The 24,909-nt window shown below is 49.8% G+C and overlaps 1 protein-coding gene across 4 annotated transcripts in view; it reads left to right on the forward strand.

Annotated features, from left to right (window-relative positions):
- MARF1 (meiosis regulator and mRNA stability factor 1) overlaps nt 1-24,909 on the forward strand; it is a 1,350,049-nt gene that overhangs the window by 75,921 nt on the left and 1,249,219 nt on the right. For all 4 annotated transcript variants that reach the window (XM_069647123.1, XM_069647122.1, XM_069647120.1 and 1 more), the window contains exon 3: nt 4,171-4,848. In XM_069647123.1, coding sequence (XP_069503224.1) covers nt 4,171-4,848 — 678 coding nt within the window. The remainder of the gene's footprint in view (nt 1-4,170; nt 4,849-24,909) is intronic.

A 24,909-nucleotide genomic window follows, 5' to 3' on the forward strand; every position in this document is an offset into this window, starting at 1 on the left:
CATGCAGCCTGAATTGCAATGAAACATGTATATATGTAGCAACCCCTCTGGAGTGTGTAGAATAGGACAAGCAATATATAAGTATTACCCATCCAGGTAGCCTGGGAAGCGGCGAAGTCCGAGCTAAGTGTTTCTTGTAGACATAGGATATTGACCCGGTGGGCTTTACTGATGTTCGCTATCATACGGGTCCTCTTCTGCGTGGCAAGTCCCCGCACGTTCCAAGTCATCACTGTGAGGGGCTCACCTTGCCTACCACCTACCACCATGGCAGCCATCCCATATTCAAGTAGCACCTGCCCTCGCGTGCACCTCCAGACGAGCCATAGTTTAGAGTCCCCAGTGCTCTCGGGACTCTGGTTGCACAAATAAGTCTTGTGAGTTGTGCTGTTAAACATGCTAGCATAACTGCCCGTAATTCTCAGATTAACTAAACTGTGGCTAGGATCCCCCCCCCCCCCCTCTTACCCACCCATGCCAGAAACTATAACCTACCGGCATCCATTCACCCCCCCCCCCTCCAACCCTCCCTACCCCTAAAACCTTAACTAAACTGTACTGCAGTATCTGCAGCATGTGGGGGTCTGAGGACAGCCGCATCGCTCCTTGTGACAACAGCCAATAAGAAAAAACATAATTTGCCTTCCTTTACTCCAGCTCCCTATAAACGGAATATTATCGAGGGCCCACCCAGGAACCTCACTGTTCATTTTAAAGGATATCATCGTTGGGTCTAGGTGAGAGCCGCCGCGGCCCACCCGGTTCCGGCAAGTTTCTGGTATATTTTTCCGCAGCCTCCGGTGTAGTGAAGAACATTGAGTCATTATGTTGCACGCGGAGCTTAGCCGGGTACATCTTATAGTATTTTACGCCTTTACTCCGCAGGATGTTTTTCACAGGTTGGAATGTTTTTCTCTGATCTTGGACCGCCAGGCTGAAGTCTGGAAATAGCCATATGACGGAACGCCCCCACCGCAGCTCCATTTTCTCTCACGCTGCTCACAGTATGGCATCTCTATCCCGATAACAAAATATCCTAGCAATTATGGGAGGTTCAGGCACCCCCGGGGGCGGTTTCGCCGCCAGTGAGCCATGCGCACGTTCCACCATGCACATACCGGACAGCGGAGGATTGTCCAACACATTGACCAGGAGTTGCTCAACACATTTTTCCATATTGTCTATATGCGTAGACTCCGGGACTCCCGTGACGCGTATATTATTCATCCTTGAGCGGCCCTCTAGGTCCTCGTTCTTAGCTGCAATTGTCTTAACCATTTGCTGCAAACTGACCACTTTGCGCTGCAGGGATGTTACGTTATCTTCGGCCGTCCCAATCCTCTGCTCCGCCTCTTCCATGCGCCCCACAGTTTCTATCTGCACTGCTCGTATGTCTGCAGGCCACCTCTAACGCCTGTGATGCGCACCGATTAGATTCACTTTACAGAGCGCATAGTGTGGCCCCTAGGCGCTTGCCATCCACAACGCGTATTATGGCAGCTCCAGTTCTCACTGCACCCCCAGATACACACCCTCCTTAGGGGCACACCATCCCAGTCCAGGGGGACCCTCCAGACCCAAGGGTGTAGATCTCCTTTATTCCAGCCACTTAATATGCAGGGACCGGCACCTCCCCAGTAAGTGCTATGCAGCAATCTTCCATGAAAGCGCGCCCCACCAGGAGTATCTCGTGGGCCCAGGGTCACGCTATTCACACAGTGTACCTTGTGTCCAGTTCTTGTCCTGCACGACTCCGCCGCACCCAGGTACCAATGTAGAGAAGTCGCAGGGCTCATAGAGGATGTTTCCTGAGTCGTTGTCTCCCCTCCCCCAATCCTCTCCCCGCAGCCGCCACACCGCTTGGGCTGATGAACAGGAGAGAGGAAGCAGGGGAGACGGCCACGAGTTCTCCGCCTCCACCGCCGCCGACGTTTGAATTCTTCAGCCCCCCCCCCCCACTCCTCTGGCACACACTGCGGGAGCCGGTAATTCTCAGGGGAGTCCCCAGTATCAGTAGCTGCCAGAGGATGTCAACCGCGGGCAGCAACCGCCACGTAGCGGTATGGGAGCCCAACTGCCGCGTCAGTTAACCAGGGCGTGCCGTAGAGCCCCCCCAGTCTGCCGCTCCGCAACTCCCCTGCAGTTCTGTTCTTATCCTCGGCTCACCAGTCTGCCAGGGGGAAGAACTCCCGAGATCGCCGCTGCGTCTCCCAAGACACCGGAGCGCCACCCTGCTCCACGCGGTCACGGCTCATAGCTCCGCACTTCCCAAGCACAAAACTCTGAGGCAGCGAGCGGGTCCATAACTTCACCAAGGAAGGGCCAATACACACAGCACTCTTCTCCCACTAATACGGATTAGCAGATGTTTCAGTTGGCATTGCCGGAGCTTTTCAGGCGACGGCCATCTTGGATCACTGCAACAGCGCCTCCCAATGATGGTCTTATTAAGCCCATCAAACTATTTTGCAGATTAATCAACTATTCATCATTTTGACTCTAATCTCTCACCCTAGCTGTTTGGAAATTAATTGGCTGCAATTACATGAAGAATTTTTATAAATGCTGGCTCACAACACATTCGTTACCTAATCTCTAGTTCTGCTTATCCCATGGTATAAATGCAGTTGTAACAATTTTTGTCTGGGTTTATGAAGTCCAAAACAGCAAATAATGAACCTTAGTATGCAGTAAAAATTCTAATCCAGGTCAATAGTAGACGAGCTAAAAATTGAACACCGCTGAATTTAAGAGCCGTTCCATGCTCTCTGGTAGCTGTTATTTGAAGATGACCTTAAGTGATTCCGAAGACAGAGGGCACCAAACAAGCTAAAGGTTTTAAATAAGAGTGGTCGGAGCATTGAGCTTGTAATTGAACCAATGGAGTCGGTTTTGCCAGTAATAACCATGAAAGCAAAAGCAATAAATGGTATCCAGCAATACAGAAACCATATAGGCTGACCAACAGAAAGGAATGGGTGTGTGTAGAGGTAGAAAGAAAATAAATGGGTTATAATGAACCTGGTATCAGGGGCCGAAACAGAGGGGTAAAGGAGAAGTGGAACGCACACCTGAAAAGATACCCTCCGCCATCAAGCTTAACCCGAGGTCTTGATAGTGTTACTTCAGGCGTTGTTGAGACAGAGTATGGTCTGTGAAGGGCATGCAGTGCATCTGGTCCAGTGTTCATCTTCCACTTTGCGCCCACCCAGCACAGTCCTGTCCAAACTCCTCTTGCGCCGCTCTCCAAGTCTCTTCAAGCTCAAGCCGAACACTGAGCATCAGTCGCTGCCTATGAGCACTTGCTGCCAACCCATGCAGTCGGTCTGCTTTTTTGGACCTGCACCCTTCTCACCCTCACATGGGGTGTTGTAATTAATTTCTCAAATCCGGCCTGCTGGACAGATTTCAGAAATCCACCTTGGTTCTAGTGAACAGGAGAACTCTGAGAGGTTAGCCAAACCCAATCATAAGCATGGAGAGTGGTCAAGGCTTACTCTTGGGAGAGATGTGTGGGCTCAGGGGCCTACAATGAGTCCACCCATTGAAATACACAATGATTACACTTGGACAGGTAAGTACAAGAATACTATCATATGGGCCCAAAAACACTTAAAAAATGAATCAAACGGGTAATTTCACACAACACTCGAAATATCTAAGTGGCCTTTTTAAAGCATTACAAAGTGTGTTGGTTTATTGTGCTAAGTATTTAACAGTGGCTCTTGTGTAAATATAATCTATATTTTAATATAAATGTGTTTCTTTGATGTGCATTACTAGCTAGGTGGTTCAGTGTACTTGCTTACAGCTCACATCCTCCTCTTAAAGATAATCTTGACTGCTCTGCCACTCTACCAAGGTTCCTGAGTATTACAGGCTGATACTAAGAAATGGGGGAATCTACAAACCACTGGGATAGCTTACTAAAATCTTACCTCCAAGTGGGAATTTAGGAACCCCACCCCCCAAACACAAACAACTAGCGTTCCCCTGCTTGCCACTCTTTACTCGGCAGATGATGCAAACCTATTTTGTTCATGAATTCTGTTGGTGATCTTACTACACATCGGTTTGCAATTTCTGAATTTACGTTTGCTTAAATGACACTGCAAATGTCTCTTTAGTGCATTACCAATAAATATAATTATGCACATTTTTCTTTCACAGAAAGATTACATGGAGAACAAGAAACCTAGTGTGGAACTAAAGGATGTTCCACCACCTCAGCTTGCTGGCTTGAATAGTTTTCCATCACTCCCGCATCTCACCATTCACCCACTTCACAAACAGCAAATACAGCTTCAAACCTCCTCCAAAGTAAGCAAGTGTGCCGTTTGCTCCAGTAACATTTCACCTTCTACCCACGAGCTACGTTTTGGTGGTGGTCAACTGGTTAACCCCAACACAGTATTGAACTCGCATGGCACAACAGTCACTTGTCAAGTAGGGTCTGGATATGATTGTCAGCCAACGAGTCCATTCAAGAGCAAGACTTCTGAAGACAATTTTTCAAACATTGCTAACAGTTTTTCTGGATTATGTATAGATGAAAATCTATCGTCTTGTCATCGTCACGCCCCCTCATCACGTTTTTCCTCCCTTGGACATTTTAGTTTGCCCACATATGGAGAAGTTCACAAAGTCTGTCAGGTCCCCGGACTGCAAAACTACACATCACCTGGCTACTTTCCATTTTCTGAACTCACAAGCACTTCTGGGCACTTGAAAGAGCACGTTTCACATTCTGAACTAACTTCACATGTGTGCACCAACTCCTTCCGTCTAAACATGGCACCGTCTTTCTGTCTCAAGGGGTCTTTCTTCTGTGAAGATTGTTTGGATAAGGTTTGTGTGGTGGTCTATAGTATTGCTTTTCTATCATCTGTGGCGGTTCTATTTGGGTGATTGGTGCAACCGTGTTCAAACAGGAAAAGTAAATAAGAATGGATAAATTGCAATGCTTTTCTGAAATTCATGTTTTTTCTTTTTACATTGGTTGTGGGGACAATGTATTGTGGATTTCTCCTCCAATTTGCATGTTTGGGAAAGCAGGTTCTTAACAAAAGAATGTTTTATACTCGCTTGTTGAACATGATGTCCTCACAATGCAAGAGTTTGAAGTAAGACACAAACGGACTTAAAGTTCTAACTAAAATACTTCATTAAATCAAATGTCAGGATGGTAGAAAGCTTAACTTGCCCTATGATAAGGTGGGATTTCCCTATATGAACGAAATTAAGCAAAGTCGGAGTTCAACTTAAGTCTGTGTCCAAAAACTATACTTGCCCTCGCAACTAAAGCTAACCAATCTGTAGGGATGTCGAAATTAAAAGAAAGTGTTCAACTCAAAGTTCTGAGCTTCTTCCAGATTTCAGCTTTCGCACTACACTTCCCCTAAACAAGTTCCACAGAAAAGTGTCAAGATTACCTTTTTTAAGATCAAGGTGATTCAGTTCAAAACCAATCCTTGAAGTTCTCTTCCCAAACTTCCAAGCACCACAGTTCACAGAAAACAGGCCTTGAGGCTTTGTTCTCAAGATCACACCTATAGCTCCTTAAGACTCTGGGTTCCCTTTTCCAAGACTTGACTTAATCATCACAATGTCCTTGGGTTTTCAACATTCAGGGCTCACTGGTCTAGGTGCAGTTGTCGGACCAGACGGTACACCCATTACAGGTCGCGCAACCAGGATCCCTAACTGTCAGCCTCTTGGCTTTGCGTAGATTCACAATCTTCTGGATTTTCCTCATCAGCTTCTTGGCTCTGCCATGACTTGCCACACATCCTTTCCATTGTTTTGCCTTGTCACACTGCATTCATAAAAGTTCAGTTTAAGGGTGGTTTGCTCATACACACCTTTTTATGACCATCGGTCACACTTGTGTCCTTTGCTGTTATTAGTTTTCCCTTGGGCATTTTGGGTTATTCACTTTATTTACTTGTCCCATTAAAGTTTTTATTCCATTCAACACTTTGAATGCTTAATTTCAGGGTTTCATTCAATTCAGTGTTCGATAAGCATACATGCAGCTTATAAAGTTCCATTCAGTTTGGTATTGAATATGCATTAGTTTTGCTTCATTTTAAAGTTCCATTTAATTCGGTATTCATTATGTTAGCAGGAGCGCCCCTGGTATACAAGCATCCTCCCTGACACTCACAGCTTGTGGCGTCTCCTTCTGTTGGTTCCCTCAGCTTCTCCTTCACTGTTGAAGCTGGGAAACGCATCCTCTGGAGTTCTGATCGCCTGTCGCGTGCCTCTTCCTGCATGCCGACAAGCGGAATGCTTCTATCGGGACGTGGACGGCGTCCTTTCTTCTTGGTGCTCTCGCCTCCTGCTCCTCTAACAGAGGCTCACAGACTGGCAATACTTACACTGGCTTCTGGGAAGTTTGCCAGCATCCTGGCTGCTTGTCCGGTCCAACCACGACTGCCTCCTGAAGCAATGTCCCCTGCTGGTCTCTCCCACATAGGCTTCCATGTTGCTTATTATTCTGCTTCACTGGTTTATATATATATTTCTGAGGCTTGTGGAATCTGCTTAGATCACATGCTGTGCATAGGCCGACATCTAGTGGAAGCTGCGGAGTATTACAGTTTGTTTTTTGAAACTCGAAAATGGGCGTCGACACAGGCGTGCCAGTAATACTATCCCTAGTGTGACGTCCACTGTACCCAAGATCCCTCACGCGTCTAGGATCCTCAGATTGTTTTTTTCCGCCATACTGGTCAGAAGCATCTTGCGGAGTCCCCTGGCCTTAGCCTTACTTTTGCTAATTATTGAAGTTTAAAATTATTTATTGACATCCTTCCCCACCCCAACGTCGACACTTGAAACTCGACGACGGCTGGAGAAGACATCGACCGTCGGCTGCTGCACGACGGATCTGGGCCTCGGAAGGCCGCTGGCCTCGGCCCGGGCCTAGTAGGCCGCTGGCCTCGGCCCTGCAAGTAGGGAGAGTGGGGGGTGGTACATACTCTTCACTCTTGGTATATAGGTACACCTTATATATTTCCAACACTTACCAGCCCGCTGCCTCAAGGTGCGTATGGAGGGTACCCCTTTCCAATTCTGCCCCAAGTGCAACCGCAAATACCCTTGGGTCGACAGGCACGCCACGTGCAATCTCTGCTTGCCGAGGGACCACCCCGAAGCGAACTGCAGAGCGTGTAGTAGGTTTAAGCCTAAGACACTTAAGGACCGTTCGACAAAGCGTTGGGCCCACCACGCCAGGCAGGCGGCCATGGCAGCGGAGGGCGCCTTCAGCGATGGCAGCGACGCCGTACTTTCGGACGGCGAGGGCATTACGGCGTCGAAAGACTGCCGAGCGCAGATCCCCGACCTCGGAAGGTTGTCCGGCAGGGCGGCTATGGGTAAGACCCCCGGCGACGCAAGCGCTACACACCCTACACACACTAAGCACACTAAGTCCAACAGAACCTCGACGACGTCGACTTCTCGGAAAGAGGCACAGATAGAACGGTCCGACTCGGTGTCCTCTGGGCGCTCTCGATCGAGATCGCCTCATGACGCAAGGCAATCATCCACTCTTGCCAAGAGTGCCTCGCTCCCTAGATTAACGGAAGTTCGATCGTCGGAAGACGAAGACGACTTCCACCCCCAGGCCGCGCTCCAGGAGACCGAGGCCGCAGTTAACACCAGCGAGGCCCCACGCTCGAAACACACAGATACCTCTCCCGACCCTCGACGCCAGGCGTCGAAAGTCTCTGGGGCCTCCAAGGGGCAGGGAAAACATTTTTCCACGCACGGGGAGGGGGGGAAACAGCGGAAAGCACAGCCTTCCACTCCTGTAAGACCATCCTTCCACCCTAAGCAGACAGACAAACACAAATCTACTGGGACATCAACATCCAGCAAGGGTACCCTTGATAAGTCCTCTAAGTTGCCTACTAAAGTCATACCCTGTTCCAAAGAATGGTCCAGTGAAGACATAGACAGGGTCATGTCAAGGATGTCTTCCTTAGCTGATTTTTATGACAAAAACCCAGAACATTTCCTTTCGTATGACCCTCAAGGGGCCACACCCTCAGGCTCCTCTGATCCTATCCCCCTAAGTAAAAAGGCCCGGTTCGAAAGACCTGAACCCTTCGAGGTGCAGCCTTACTCTACTCCATACTCTACTCCACACCCCAGATACCAAGGACAGCCTTTCCCTGAAGGGGACCAGGAGTTTAACATTATGGAGGAACAAACCGGGACTGAATACTATGCGGATGATGAGGACCTGGAGGAGGTAGAAGATGAGCAGGAAATTTACAGAGTAGATTCCCCGGTAGAGAGCGAAGCCCCAGTTACCGACTCGCCAGTTGATAACCAGCCCCTCCTTAATGAAGTTCTCGCTCGCGCAGCAGAACATTTTCACATCGACACCCACGGTGTACAGGAGGAAAGGGACTTCGCAGAAGAGTTGGTGGGAGAGAGGAGGCCGGTCGCTCAGACCATCCCTATCCTTAAATCCATCCAACGTAGAATAGATCCATCCCTGGTGAATCCTAACCTCACCAGAGCCGTCAACCCCAGAGTCGAAAAACTTTTTCGGGCAGCCCAGTCTGACCCTCTTTATATAAGAGGACATCTTAAACCAGACTCCCTAGTGGTTACCAACACTCGGAAGAGGGATGGGACACCCTTATCGTCGTCAGAAGCTCCTCCCGACAAGGAGAGCAAAAAACTGTATGGGTTTGGCAGGAAGGTAGCCTCAACGTCCGCCTACCAAGCAAGGATTGCAAACTCCACCACCCTGTTGGCAAGTTACAACTGCCATCAATGGGAAGAGGTCGCGGCGCTCATAGCCTCTGCTCCTGAACCGTTAAAGGGCCAGTTGGCTCGGATCTCGGCAGAAGGGAGAGCCGTGTCTGGTTGCATATTAAAAGCAACTTTCGACGCCGCGGACAACGCAGGAAGATTGATAGCGGAAGGTACTGTTATCAAGAGACATGCGTGGTTACGGCAATCGGGGTTCAAGACAGAAACCGAGGCTTCAATAATAGACAAGCCGGTGGAACCCGATCTATTGTTTGGGAAAGCGGTCGAAGACTCACTTAAGAATGCCAAGGACGAATACGAGACTCTCAAATCCCTTGGCCAGCTTACCAACAAACCCCCTAACCAGAGGGGGAACAGTAATTTTCGTCGCCCACGCGGCCAAAATTCACAAAGAGGCAACTATGCCCAAGGACAGGGTACACAATGGAACAACAACCAGCAGTCTACCCAAAGTTACGGCAGGGGTAACAAGAGAGGTCGTGGAAGAGGCAGAGGCAGCCCCAACAAGGGAGGTGGCACGCCTCCACCAAAGCAGTGACGCTCAGTTCAGGGTCCCTTCTCACGCAACCCCAGTAGGGGGACGCATTTCCAACTTCACCCAGGCTTGGGAAGGGATCACCTCAGACAGATGGGTGCTGTCAACAGTGTCCACAGGATATTGTATAGAATTACTGCAGCGTCCCCAGAACCACCCTCCACGACAAAGAATACACTCCTTAGAACATCAGAAGATCCTTCTCGAGGAGATCGCCATTCTGCTAGAAAAGGACGCGATAGAACTCGTCCCAGGACACCAGGTAAACAAGGGTATCTATTCAACTTACTTCCTTGTGCCAAAGAAAGATTTGACAATGCGCCCAGTATTGGACTTACGGCCTGCCAACAAGTATGTCAAGCCCCAAAAATTCCGTATGACCACGCTACAAGAGGTAATCCCCCTCCTAAAAAAGGGGGATTACATGGCAACCTTGGATATGAAAGATGCTTATTTTCATATTTCCATGCTCCCAGCGCACAGAAAATACTTGCGCTTCAAGGTGGACAGTCGCCACTACCAATTCAAGGTACTGCCCTTCGGGATAGCTTCAGCACCAAGGGTATTCACCAAGGTACTGGCGGTGGCAGCTGCACACCTACGCAGGGAGGCAATCCCAGTGTACCCTTATCTGGACGACTGGCTCATAACGGGGGAAACCCCAGGAATTTGCAGGTCAAACATTCAGAGGACTATCGACCTCCTCCACGAATTAGGCTTCTCTATCAACGAGAAGAAGTCAAGTCTGGTGCCAAGCACCTCAAAACAGTTCCTAGGAGCAATCCTAGATACTCAGAAAGGGTTGACCTTCCCCTCGGAAGAGAGAATTCGGAATATACTACTGCAAATTCCACATTATCAGTCAGGTCAACAAATAACGGTACGCAAAGCAATGCGGTTACTGGGCATGATGGCGTCATGCATTTACCTGGTCCCCCACGCGCGTCTGCGCATGCGTCCCATGCAGGAATGGTTGGCGAAACAGTGGTCTCAGGCAAGTGGTCAGTGGGACGATCTAGTGGTCGTTTCGCCAACACTCGTACAGAGCTTACACTGGTGGACAAGAGAGAATCTCGCAAGGGGAAAACCCTTTTACGATCCCGAAGTACAGGCAGTGGTGACTACAGATGCATGCCTGACTGGGTGGGGAGCTCACCATCTCCACCACACAGCTCAGGGTCTCTGGTCTCACTCAGTAGCCAAGAACCACATCAACCTGCTAGAGCTTCTGGCAGTATTCCGAGTGCTTCGGGCGTTCGAGCCCCATCTGCTAAACTTGTCGGTGCAGATCCGGACGGACAGCACGACAGCCATGTTCTATCTGAACAAACAAGGAGGGACTCGTTCGCCAAATCTGTCCAAGCTTGCCCAGAAAATCTGGATATGGGCACTCAGACGGAACATCTTCCTGTCATCACAACATGTTCCAGGGGAGCTCAATTCCCTAGCGGATGCCCTAAGCAGAGACTCCCTCCCAGAAGAACACGAATGGGTCCTTCACAGAGATATCGTAGAAGATCTCTTCTCTCAGTGGGGTTTCCCCACTATAGACCTATTCGCCACAAGCGAAAACAAACAATGCCCAGGATTTGCATCCAGGTTCCCCCAGCCAGACTCCCAAGGGAACGCCCTGTGGATGAACTGGTCAGGGATGTTTGCGTACGCTTTTCCACCAACTCCTCTCATCAGGAAGGTGGTGTACAAGATGAACAAGGAATCGATGACGCTCATCCTAGTTGCTCCCATGTGGGCGAGACAACCATGGTTTCCACACCTACGCAGGATGGCGGTGTGCGAGCCCATCAAACTCCCAGCCTGGTACAACCTACTGTCCCAGCAACAAGGTCAAACAGTGCACCAGGAACCCAACTCAATGAACCTGGCAGCATGGCTCCTGAGGTCATAGAGTTTGGGCATCTCAATTTACCACAGAGGTGTATGGACATCCTAAAAGAATCCAGGAAACCAAACACAAGGCACTGTTACTTTGACAAGTGGAAGAGATTCGTTATTTGGTGCCAGAATAAACAAATCAACCCAGTTGATTGCACTCCTTCCAACGTGGTAACATACATGCTCCACCTGCTGGACGCAGGTTTGGTTTTTAACTCTCTGAAGGTACACCTGGCAGCCCTCTCGGCTTACACCACATCCCATAACAAAGTATCGTGGTGGAAAGTACCAGTAGTTAAAGCCTTCATGGAAGGAGTAAAGAGACTTCACCCTCCTATTTCGAACCCACCGCCAGGATGGGACCTCAATGTGGTGCTAGCTAAGCTCATGGGGCCCCCCTTTCGAACCCATGCATAAAAGTAGTCTCAAACACCTGACTTATAAAACGGCCTTCTTAGTAGCCATTACCTCTATAAGAAGGGTCAGTGAAATTCAGGCTCTGTCAGTGCAGGATCCTTTCTTTACTATCCACAAAGACAAACTGGTTTTACGCACACACCCTAGGTTCTCACCTAAATTTATATCTAAGTTCCATGTAAACCAGTCCATCGAGCTTCCGGCTTTCTTCCAGAACCCGCAAAGCTCAGCTGAGGTGAAACTACACACCCTTGATGTGCGTAGGGCGGTCCTCTACTATGTAAATAAAACCAGACCGCTAAGGAAAACAGATCAACTGTTTGTCTCCGTAGCTACAGGCAGAGAGGGGGATCGCGTCTCTAAAGGCGCGATCTCGAAGTGGATTATCAACTGTATACAGCTGTGTTACTCTCTTTCTGAAAAAACTCTGCCTTTTACGCCAAGGGCCCATTCTACTAGAGGCATTGGGGCCACTCTGGCTTTCATTGCAAATGTTCCCCTCGACACCATTTGCAAAGCAGCTACTTGGAGCTCTATTCACACTTTTACTCAGCATTACTGCATTGACACTCATTCCAAGACAGATACACAAGTGGGACAAGCGGTTCTAAGACACCTGTTTGCTCATGACCCTTCTCACATCCCACCTCCTTCTTCTGGTACTGCTCGCTAATCTATGCACAGCATGTGATCTAAGCAGATTCCACAAGCCTCAGAAGGGATACATTACTCACCGTAATCGTATTTCTGATGCTTGTATCTGCTTAGATTCACATGCGACCCACCCTTCCTCCCCTCCGAGAGAAGGCGCATGATTGCTTGTAGTCTTACCTTTCTGTCTATCTGCTTGGATTATCTGTACTCGCGCTACTCCTCATGCTTCCTCATGTCAGAAAAAATACAATCTGAGGATCCTAGACGCGTGAGGGATCTTGGGTACAGTGGACGTCACACTAGGGATAGTATTACTGGCACGCCTGTGTCGACGCCCATTTTCGAGTTTCGAAAAACAAACTGTAATACTCCGCAGCTTCCACTAGATGTCGGCCTATGCACAGCATGTGAATCTAAGCAGATACAAGCATCAGAAATACGATTACGGTGAGTAATGTATCCCATATATATATATCTATATATCTATATATATATATATATCTATATAGATATATCTATATAGATATATATATATATCTCTCTATCTCCGAGGCTTGTGGAATCTGCTTAGATCACATGCTGTGCGTAGGCCGACATCTAGTGGAAGCTACAGAGTATTACAGCTTGTTTTTCAAAACTCGAAAATGGGCATCGACACAGGGCGTGCCAGTAATACTATCCCTAGTGTGACGTCCACTGTATCCAAGATCCCTCACGCGTCTAGGATCCTCAGATTGTTTTTTTCCGCCATACTGGTCGGAAGCATCTTGCGGAGTCCCCTGGCCTTAGCCATACTTTTGCTAAAATTTAAAATTATTAATCTATTGACATCCTTCCCCACCCCAACGTCGAACTTCGACACTCGACGCCGGCTGGAGAAGAAATCGACCGTCGGCTGCTGCATGACGGATTTGGGCCTCGGAAGGCCGCTGGCCTTGGCCCGGGCCTGGTAGGCCGCTGGCCTCGGCCCTGCAAGTAGGGAGAGTGGGGGGTGGTACATACTCTACACTCTTGGTATATAGGTACACCTTATACATTTCCTACACTTAACAGCCTGCTGACTCAAGGTGCGTATGGAGGGTACCCCTTTTCAATTCTGCCCCAAGTGCAACCGCAAATACCCTTGGGCCGACAGGCACGCCACGTGTAATCTCTGCTTGCCGAGGGACCACCCCGAAGCGAACTGCAGAGCGTGTAGTAGGTTTAAACCTAAGACACATTCGACGAAGCGTGGGGCCCACCACACCAGGCAGGCGGCCATGGCAGCGGAGGGCGCCTTCAGCGATGAAAGCGATGCCGTACTTTCGGACGGTGAGGGCATTACGGCGTCGAAAGACAGCCGAGCGCAGGTCCCCGACCTCGGAAGGTCGTCCGGCAGGGCGGCTATGGGGAAGACCCCCGGCGACGCAAGCGCTTCACATACTACACACACTAAACACACTAAGTCCAACCGAGACTCGACGACGTCGAGTTCTCGGAAAGAGGCACTGACCGAACGGTCCGATTCGGTGTCCTCTGGGCGCTCTCGATCAAGATCGCCGCATGACTCCAGGCAATCATCCACTCTTGCCAAGAGTGCCTCGCTCCCTAGGCTAACATAAGTTCGATCATCGGAAGACGAAGACTTCCACCCCCAGGCCGTGCTCCAGGAGGCAGAGCCCGCAATTAAAGCCAGCGAGGCCCCACGCTCGAAGGACAGGGACACCTCTACCGATCCTCGACGCCAGGCGTCGAAAAACTCAGGAGCCACTAAGACAGGGAAAACATTTTTCTACGCACGGGGAGGGGGGAAAACAGCAGAAGAAACTACCTGTACATTCTTCCACACCTGTGAAACACTCCACCCCCCCCCTAAACAGACAGACAAGCCCAGGTCTGCTGATAGGTCCACAACCAGCAAAGCTACTCAAGATAAATCCCATAGACTTGCTGAGAGAGTCCTTCCCAGTTCCAAAAAATGGTCTAGTGAAGACATAGATGGGGTCATGTCAAGAATGTTTTGTTTGGCTGATTTTTATGATAAAAATCCAGAACATTTCCTCTCGTATGATCCACAAGGGGCCACACCCTCAGGCTCTACTGATGCTATCCCCCCCGAGTAAGAAGGCCCGGTTTGAAACCCCGATGAAGTCTGAACCCTTCGAGGTACAACCTTACGCAACACCATACTCACGGTATCAAGAAGAGGCTTCCTTTTGTGGAGACCAAGAATTTGGTATGATAGAAGAGCAAACCGGGACGGGCTACTATGGGGATGATGAGGAACAGGAAGAAGAGGATAACCCGTAAACATACAGAGTAGATTCCCCGGTAGAGAACGAAGCCCCGGTTACCGACTCCCCGGTCGATAACCAGCCCCTCCTATCTGAGGTTCTCGTTCACGCTGCAGAACATTTCCACATTGACACCCACGGTGTACAGGAGGAAAGGGACTTCGCAGAAGAGTTAGTGGGAGAAAGGAGACCGGTTGCCCAGACCATCCCTATCCTTAAATCCATTCAGCGGAGAATAGATCCGTCCCTGGTGAACCCAAACCTCACCAGAGCAGTCAATCCCAGGGTTGAAAAACTTTTCAGGGCAGCTCAGTTTGACCCTCTCTATATAAGAGGGCATCTAAAGCCAGACTCCCTAGTTGTTACCAACACTCGTAAGAGGGCTGGTACACCCTTGTCTTCGTCAGAACCTCCTCCCGACAAGGAGAGCAAAAAACTATACGGTTTGGGCGGAAGGTAGCCTCAACGTCCGCCTATCAAGCAAGGATTGCTAACTCCACCACCCTGTTGGCCAGCTACAACTGCCATCAGTGGGAAGAAGTCGCGGCTCTCATAGCCTCTGCTCCTGAACCGTTAAAGGGCCAATTAGCTCGGATTTCCGCAGAGGGTAGAGCCGTGTCTGGTTGCATTTTGAAAGCAACCTTCGACGCCGCGGATAACGCAGGCAGATTGATAGCAGAAGGTACTGTTATCAAGAGACATGCGTGGTTACGGCAGTCTTGTTTTAAGGCAGAAACTCGGGCATCATTGTTAGACAAACCGGTGGAAGCCGATCTGTTTGGTAAGGCGGTCGAGGACGCACTGAAAAATGCCAAGGACGAATACGAGACACTCAAATCCCTTGGCCAGTTAACCAATAAACCCCCTAACCAGAGAGGGAATAGTAATTTTCGTCGCCCACGCGGCCGAAATTCCCAGAGAGGATCTAACTATTCCCAGGGGCATGGTACACAGTGGAACAACAACCAACAGTCTACCCAGGGTTACGGCAGAGGTAATAGGAGAGGTTGTGGTAAAGGCAGAGGCAGCCCCAGCAAGGGAGGCGGCACGCCTCCACTAAAGCAGTGACGCTCAGTTCAGGGTCCCTTCTCACACAACCCCAGTAGGGGGACGCATTTCACACTTCACCCAGGCTTGGGAAGGGATCACATCAGACAGATGGGTGCTGTCAACAATATCCACGGGATATTGTATAGAGCTACTGCAGCATCCCCGGAACCATCCTCCACGACAAAGAGTACACTCCTTAGAACATCAGAAGATTCTCCTCGAGGAGATTGCCATTCTTCTACAAAAGGACACGATAGAACTCGTCCCGGGACACCAGGTAAACAAGGGTATTTATTCAACTTACTTCCTTGTGCCAAAGAAAGACTTGACAATGCGCCCAGTATTGGACTTACGGCCTGCCAACAAGTATGGCAAGCCCCAAAAATTTCGTATGACCACGCTACAAGAGGTAATCCCCCCCCCTCCTAAAAAAGGGGATTACATGGCAACCTTGGATATGAAAGATGCTTATTTTCATATTTCCATGTTCCCAGCGCACAGAAAGTACTTGCGCTTCAAGGTGGACAGTCGCCACTACCAATTCAAGGTACTGCCCTTCGGGATAGCTTCAGCACCAAGGGTATTCACCAAGGTACTGGCGGTGGTGGCTGCACACCTATGCAGGGAGGCAATCCCAGTGTACCCTTATCTGGATGACTGGCTCATAACGGGGGAAACCCCAGGAATTTGCAGGACAAACATTCAAAGGACTATCGACCTCCTCCACGAATTAGGCTTCTCAATCAACGAGAAGAAGTCCAGCCTGGTGCCAAACACCTCAAAACAATTCCTAGGAGCAATCCTGGATACCCAGGAGGGGTTGACCTTTCCTTCAGAAGAAAGAATTCGGAATATACTTCGGCAAATTCCGCATTATCAGTCCGGTCAACAAATAACGGTACGCAAAGCAATGCGTTTACTGGGCATGATGGCGTCATGCATTTACCTGGTCCCCCACGCGCGCCTGCGTCCCATGCAGGAATGGTTGGCGAAACAGTGGTCTCAGGCAAGTGGTCAGTGGGACGATCCAGTGGTCGTTTCGCCAACACTGGTACAAGTCCTTCACTGGTGGACAAGAGAGAATCTCGCAAAGGGGAAACCCTTTTACGATCCCGAAGTACAGGCAGTAGTCACTACAGATGCATGTCTGACAGGGTGGGGAGCTCACCATCTCCACCACACAGCTCAGGGTCTCTGGTCTCACTCAGTGGCCAAGAACCACATCAACCTGCTAGAGCTTCTGGCAGTATTCAGAGCGCTTCAGGCGTTCGAGCTCCATCTACTAAACCTGTCAGTGCAAATCCGGACGGACAGCACTACAGCCATGTTCTACCTGAACAAGCAAGGAGGGACTCGCTCGCCAAATCTGTCCAAGCTTGCCCAGAAAATCTGGATATGGGCACTCAGACGGAACATCTTCCTGTCATCACAACATGTTCCAGGGGAGCTCAATTCCCTAGCGGATGCTCTGAGCAGAGACTCCCTCCCAGAGGAACACGAATGGGTTCTTCACAGAGAGGTCGTAGAAGATCTCTTCTCTCAGTGGGGTTTCCCCACTATAGACTTATTCGCCACAAGCGAAAACAAACAATGCCCAGGATTTGCATCCAGGTTCCCCCAATCAGACTCCCAGGGGAACGCCCTGTGGATGAACTGGTCAGGGATGTTTGCGTACGCTTTTCCACCAAATCCTCATCAGGAAAGTGGTGAACAAGATGAACAGGGAATCGATGATGCTCGTCCTAGTTGCTCCCATGTGGGCAAGACAACCGTGGTTCCCACACCTACGCAGGATGGTTATCGAGCCCATCAAACTTCCAGCCTGGTACAACCTACTGTCTCAGCACCAAGGTCAAACAGTGCACCAGCAACCCAATTCAATGAACCTGGCAGCATGGCTCCTGAGGTCATAGAGTTTGGACACCTCAAATTGCCACAGAGGTGTATGGACATCCTAAAAGAATCTAGGAAGCCAAACACAAGGCACTGTTACTTTTACAAGTGGAAGAGGTTCGTTATCTGGTGCCAGAGTAGACAAATCAACCCAGTTGATTGCACTCCTTCCACTATTGTTACATACATGCTCCACCTGCTAGATGCAGGATTGGTTTTTAACTCACTGAAAGTACACCTGGCAGCTCTCTCGGCTTACACCACTTCCCATAGCAAAGTGTCGTGGTGGAAAGTACCAGTAGTCAAAGCCTTCATGGAAGGAGTAAAGAGACTTCACCCTCCTATTTCAAACCCACCGCCAGGGTGTGACCTTAATGTGGTGCTAGCCAAACTCATGGGCCCCTCTTTCGAACCCATGCATAAAAGCAGTCTCAAACACCTGACTTATAAAACAGCCTTCTTAGTAGCTATTACTTCTATAAGAAGGGTCAGTGAAATTCAGGCTCTGTCAGTGCAGGATCCCTTCTTTACTATCCATAAAGACAAACTGGTTTTACGCACACACCCTAGGTTCTCACCTAACTTTATATCAAAATTCCATGTAAACCAGTCCATCGAGCGTCCGGCTTTCTTCCAGAACCCGCAAAGCTCGGCTGAGGTGAAACTACACACCCTAGATGTGCGTAGGGCGGTCCTCTACTATGTAAATAAAACAAGACCGCTAAGGAAAACAGATCAACTGTTTGTCTCCGTAGCTACTGGCAGAGAGGGGGGATCGCGTCTCTAAAGGAGCCATCTCGAAGTGGATTATTAACTGTATCCAGCTGTGTTACTCACTCTCTGAAAAGACTCTGCCTTTTACACCAAGGGCCCACTCTACTAGAGGCATTGGGGCCACTCTGGCTTTCATTGCAAATGTTCCCCTCGACACAATTTGCAAAGCAGCTACTTGGAGCTCTATTCACACTTTTACTCAGCATTACTGCATTGACACCCGTTCCAAGACAGATACACAAGTGGGACAAGCGGTTATAAGACATTTATTTGCTCATGACCCTTCTCACATCCCACCTCCTTCTGGTACTGCTCGCTAATCTATGCACAGCATGTGATCTAAGCAGATTCCACAAGCCTCAGAAAGGATACATTACTCGCAGTAATCGTATTTCTGATGCTTGTATCTGCTTAGATTCACATGCGACCCACCCTTCCTCCCCTCCGAGAGAAGGCGCATGATTGCTTGTAGTCTTACCTTTCTGTCTATCTGCTTGGATTATCTGTACTCGCGCTACTCCTCATGCTACCTCCTGTCAGAAAAAATACAATCTGAGGATCCTAGACGCGTGAGGGATCTTGGGTACAGTGGACGTCACACTAGGGATAGTATTACTGGCACGCCCTGTGTCGACGCCCATTTTCGAGTTTCGAAAAACAAGCTGTAATACTCCGCAGCTTCCACTAGATGTCGGCCTATGCACAGCATGTGAATCTAAGCAGATACAAGCATCAGAAATACGATTACGGTGAGTAATGTATCATAGATATATATATTTCTGATGTTTGTTAATCTGCTTAGAATCACATGCTGTGCATAGGTCCGACATCCAGTGGTCACTGCGGAGTATTGCATTTTGTTTTTCGTAGTCGAAAAGGGACGTCGACAAGGCGTGTCTGAAATACTATCCCTATAGTGACGTGCGTTGTACCCACAATCCCTCACGCGTCGAGGTCCCTCAGATTGTTTTTTTCCGCCCAGCTACTGGTCGCCTTTACGCGGAGCTCCTCGAGAGACATTGCAGATTCCATCTCCTCGACCTTTGGTCGTTTCCCTATTTAATATATAACATATCGATCCCTCCCTCGATGCAGTTGTGAAGCTGTCTCCGCCGAGCAAGATCTTCGACGGAGGGGACGAGCGGAGGAGATCCTTCGGCGTTTCCGAACACGTGGCCTGGCCTCGTAGGCCAAATGCAGTAGGGAGAGTGGGGTCGTGGGACATCTCTGGTTCTTTTCTGAGAATGCCTTTCCTTTTTCCCCTTCCTTTCCCTTGGGGTCGTTATCACGATTTATTGCCTCGGCTATGGAGAGGACACCCTTTAGGTTTTGCCCACTTTGCAAGGGCAAGTTTACTTGGAAGGACAAGCATTCACGGTGTCCCCGCTGCTTGCCCCTCGATCACAAAGAGGAGGGTTGCACGGCTTGTCGGCTTCTGATGCCAAAGACTCTAAAAGGCCGTAGGGTCAAGAGGTGGGCGGCCTATGCTATGTCGAAGGCCGATTCTTCACACGCCGTTGCTACCACCGACAGTGACGAGGAACGTGATAACAATACCTCCGCTACGGAAGTCGTACACCCCTCTAAAGAGCGCTCGCGCTCTTCGTCGTCTGTCCCTGGCCCCGACTGGCTCGGATCACGCCCTGCTTATGGGGATGAACACCCCGGCGACACTGACGCACACGATACCACACATGCACACAACCCATAGCTCTTCTTCGTCAAAGACGAAGAAAGCATCAGCGCCCAAGGAGACGCAGGTTCCACCGGCGCCCTCCTCGGACCGTTCGGGTTCGAAGCCCCTCTCGCAGCCGCGACCAGCGACTGGGCTTTCGGCAAACCATCGTCCGGCGCGCACGCCGCCGTAGAACAATCGACACCCGTTACGTCGAAACCACAGCCCTCCGCTGACAAACGAGTCGCAGAGAGCTTGGCGAGGATAGTTTTAGCCGGCGCCCAGAAGCGTATGCTGAAAGACACGTCGAGCGCTACGCAGAGGTCGAAAGACACGCCGAAAAAGCCCAAAGAAAGACAGGGACTACCCCCTTCAGTCGGGGGGAGGGGGGCCCCAGCACACCGGAAGGCTTTTCGGAAGGTGACGGGACATTTTCCTCAACGTTATCGGAGAGGTCGAGCCGTTTTCAGCTAGATGACACTAATTTTCCCCCGCTAGACCGCTCAGGGGTACCCCATGAAACCATGGAAAGGCTCCATCTCTGCATGGAGAGAATGGAGAGGTTTATGAAGACCCAGAACCCTCCCACTCTCAAGAGAACAAGAGAAGGGCCTCAGGAGGACCCCAGAGCCAAATATCCGAGACTAGTCAATCCCCAGCAGGACACCGCCTCAGATTTCCATAATGTGTATGACCTCACTGGTGAGGAACAATACTTGGAGGAGGAGGATGAATTTGTGGACGATGAAGAGGGACAGAACCAGGAGGAAGGTCTGGAAGACAGCCCAGACATGGTAGTAGAAGGCTTCGGAGAAAATCCAGAAGAAGGACATTCTCACCCCTGGCAATCCCCATCAGTATATTCGGACACTGATGGCCTGAACCTAAATCCTCCTGACAATTCACCTGTTAGAAACACGTCTCCCATTGACTATCAGCCCACATTCAATGCCCTGTTGCGCAGAGCAGCAGCACATTTCGAACTGGACACTGGGGAGATCTCTCCTGAAATAGACTTTGTGGAAAGAGTAATTAAGGAGAAACCCCCAGTCAGCCAGACCATTCCCCTCCTCGCTTCAGTGAAGAGAAGAATCATCCCTTCGCTATCCACACCTGCACTAATCAGAGGAGTTAATCCAAGAATTGAAAAACTTTTCACTCCTTCACCCTCAGACCCACTGTACATCAGGGGACATTCCATTCCGGATTCCCTTGTAATAACTAATACAAGGAAGAGGGCAGGGGTGCCGCTGTCCACCAGCGAGGCACCACCTGACAAGGAGGGCAAGAGGTTATATGCCCTTGCAAAGAGAGTCACATCCTCGGCTGCCTTTTCGGCAAGAATTGCCAACAACAATTCTTTGCTAGCTAGCTACGCGGACGCGCAGTGGGCCAAACTGCGCAAAGACGCCGAAGAAGCGCCGGAACCACTACGTACACGCCTGCTATCAACTATTGGCGAAGGAACCCAGGTCAACCAGAGTATTGTAAGGAACTCTCTGGATGCTGCAGAGACAGCGGGACGTTCCCTGGTTCAGGGAATACTCCTAAAACGCCATGTATGGCTGCGCAACTCAGGGTTCAAACCGGAGACACAGGCGTCTTTAATAAATAAACCTGTTGAAGACTCAAACCTCTTCGGGAAAGCGTTGGATGAGGCTCTGGAGATGGCTAAAAAAGAGTTCGATACTATCAAAACTCTTGACCAGATCTCTAAGCCCACTACCAGATGCGGCTATGGCAACAAACGCTTTTTTCGTGGCCAACGCCAACAGCAGAATCAGCAGCAACAGTACCCTGCCACCAATTACCAGACCAATAGTGGGCAGTACAGCCAAAGAGGCCAGCGCCGGGGCAAAGGGAGAGGTCGGGGGTCCACCCCCAGAGGCTCCCAAGCCCCCAACAACACCAAGTGACACGAAGATTCGCGTCCCCTCCCATGCAACACCGGTCGGGGGCCGGATAACATCCTTTCTTCCAGCATGGGAGGGAATAACGTCAAACCGCTGGGTACTTTCCACCGTAGCCCACGGATACTGCATCGAATTCAACAGTTCCCCAACATACAGACCCCGAGGGGACGACGCATGACACCGGAACACCTTGCCATCCTTCTCCAAGAAGTACAACAACTGCTGGAAAAAGGAGCCATAGAGGTCGTGCCTCTATCTCAGGTAACGGAAGGTATTTATTCAGTGTACTTCCTTGTACCCAAAAAGGATCTAACCATGCGCCCTGTATTAGATCTGCGCCCAGCGAACAAGTTTATCAAACCCCAGAGGTTTTGTATGGTGACCTTACAGGAAGTGATCCCACTGCTATCACAGGGAGATTACATGACAACATTGGACATGAAAGATGCATACTTTCATATTTTAATGTTGCCAGCGCACAGAAGATATCTCAGGTTCATGATAGAGGGCAAACACTACCAGTTCAGAGTGCTACCCTTCTGCATAGCATCAGCACCAAGGGTATTCACGAAGGTACTGGCAGTGGCAGCGGCCCACCTGCGCAGGTTGTCCATCCCAGTTTACCCTTACCTCGACGACTGGCTCATAACAGGGGATTCTTAAGAAACATGCTTCTCCAATACCCAAAAGACTGTAGACCTTTTGTTCCAGTTGGGCTTCTCCATCAACGAAAAGAAGTCCAGCCTAGACCCCAGCCAAATCAAACAATTCCTAGGGGCTCTAATTCAAACAAAGGACGGCCTTGTCTTCCCCTCCAACGAGAGGGTCCAAAACATGCTGTTTCAGATCCCTCAATATGTGACCGGTCGAGAGGTGACGGTACGCAAAGCAATGCGCTTGCTAGGCATGATGGCGTTGTGTATTTATTTGGTACCTCACGCGCGCCTGCGTCCTATGCAAGAGTGGCCCAACAGCCAGTGGTGTCAGGCCAGCGGACTATGGGACGATCTAGTGGTGGTCTCGCAGGCCTTGGTTCTCTCGCTACAGTGGTGGACAAAGGAAAACCTGGAAAGAGGGAAACCCTTTGCCACACCCGCGGCGGAAGCCACTCTGACCACAGACGCATCCCTCACAGGATGGGGGGGGGGGCCTCACCTATCCCATCAGACTGCTCACGGAGTGTGGACTCCGAACGTAGCATCCAAACACATAAATCTACTGGAGCTACTAGCTGTGTTCAAGGCGCTAAAAGCCTTCCAGGAACACCTACAAGGCAAGACTGTGTTGGTCCTTACAGACAGCACCACAGCCATGTACTACATCAACAGGCAGGGGGGCACCCACTCTCCAGGACTGTCCAAACTGGCCCAAAATATATGGAAGTGGGCTCTCAAACAAAACATGTTGCTACTGTTACATGTACCAGGGGAACTCAATCTGCTGGCAGACAAACTCAGCAGAGATTTCCCCCTGTCCGAAGAGTACGAATGGCGACTGCACGAAGACATCGTGTTCGACGTCTTCACACAATGGGGATTCCCAGAAATAGACCTATTCGCAACCCTGGAGAACTCACAATGCCTAAGTTACGCCTCCAGGTACCCCCAGAACCAATCCAAGGGGAACGGTCTGTCGATACAATGGTCAGGGAAATTTGTTTACGCTTTCCCCCCCCCCCCCCCCGACTCCCCTTCTCAACAAGGTGGTGCACAAGATGCACCAGGAACAAGTGACCATGATACTGGTGGCCCCAATGTGGGCCCGACAGCCATGGTTCGCTCACTTGATGGAGATGTCTCTATCTCCCCCAGTGAAACTCCCCTGCCCGTACAACATGCTGTCACAAGACAAGGGCAGGACTCTGCATCCATGCCCCCAGAACATGAACTTAGCAGCTTGGCTCCTGAGATCATAGAATTCGGACACCTACAGCTCCCGCAGAGATGCATGGACATCCTCAGGGAAGCCAGAAAACCTAACACGCGCCACTGCTATTCTAGCAAGTGGAAGAGATTTGTCATCTGGTGCAGAGGGAAAAGCATCAACCCGATTGACTGCTCTCCCACACATATTGTTCTATACCTGACCCACTTATTAGATTCAGGTCTAGTGTTCAATTCCGTTAAAGTCCACCTAGCGGCACTTTCTGCATACACCACTTCCCAACTCAAGGTGTCGTGGTGGAAGATCCCTGTTATAAAGGCCTTCATGGAGGGAATAAAGAGAATACACCCCCCGATAGCTGACCCAGCTCCCGGATGGGACCTTAACGTAGTACTTACCAGACTCATGGGCTCACCTTTCGAACCCATGCACAAAGCATCTCTTAAAGACCTCACTCTTAAGACTGCTTTTTTAATAGCTATCACCTCCATCAGGAGAGTAAGTGAACTACAGGCTCTTTCTGTTCTAGACCCCTTCGTTACAGTTCAGAGATAAGGTGGTTCTACGCACGCACCCAAGGTTTGCTCGGAAATTCATCTCGAAATTCCACGTAAACCAGTCTATAGAACTGCCAACGCTCTTTCAAAATCCTTCCAACTTGGGAGAAAAAACTCTGCACACACTAGATGTGTGCAGAGCGGTCATGTTCTACATGGAAAGAACCAGACCACTGAGGAAGACTAATCAGTTCTTCGTCTCGGTGGCAGCAGGAAGAGAAGGGGATGCAGTTTCAAAGTCCACTATTTCTAGATGGATTGTTCAATGCATCACTCTCTGCTATACTCTTGCTAAGAGAGAACTGCCCTTTAAGCCAAGAGCACACTCTACTCGAGGCAAGGGGGCGTCCATAGCATTCATTGCAAATGTTCCCCTTGAGTCCATCTGCAAAGCGGCTACCTGGAGTTCTGTGCACACCTTTACAAAACACTACTGTCTAGATGCACACTCTAGATCTGACTCCCAGGTGGGACAGGCAGTATTAAGACATCTTTTCTCTACTGTTCCTTCTCATAACCCACCGCCAACTCCGGGTACTGCTCGCTAGTCTATGCACAGCATGTGATTCTAAGCAGATTAACAAACATCAGAAGACAA

The sequence above is a fragment of the Ambystoma mexicanum genome, chromosome 2q, assembly GCF_040938575.1.
Source record: "Ambystoma mexicanum isolate Mex_15411 chromosome 2q, UKY_AmexF1_1, whole genome shotgun sequence".
Taxonomy (NCBI): Eukaryota; Metazoa; Chordata; class Amphibia; order Caudata; family Ambystomatidae; genus Ambystoma; species Ambystoma mexicanum.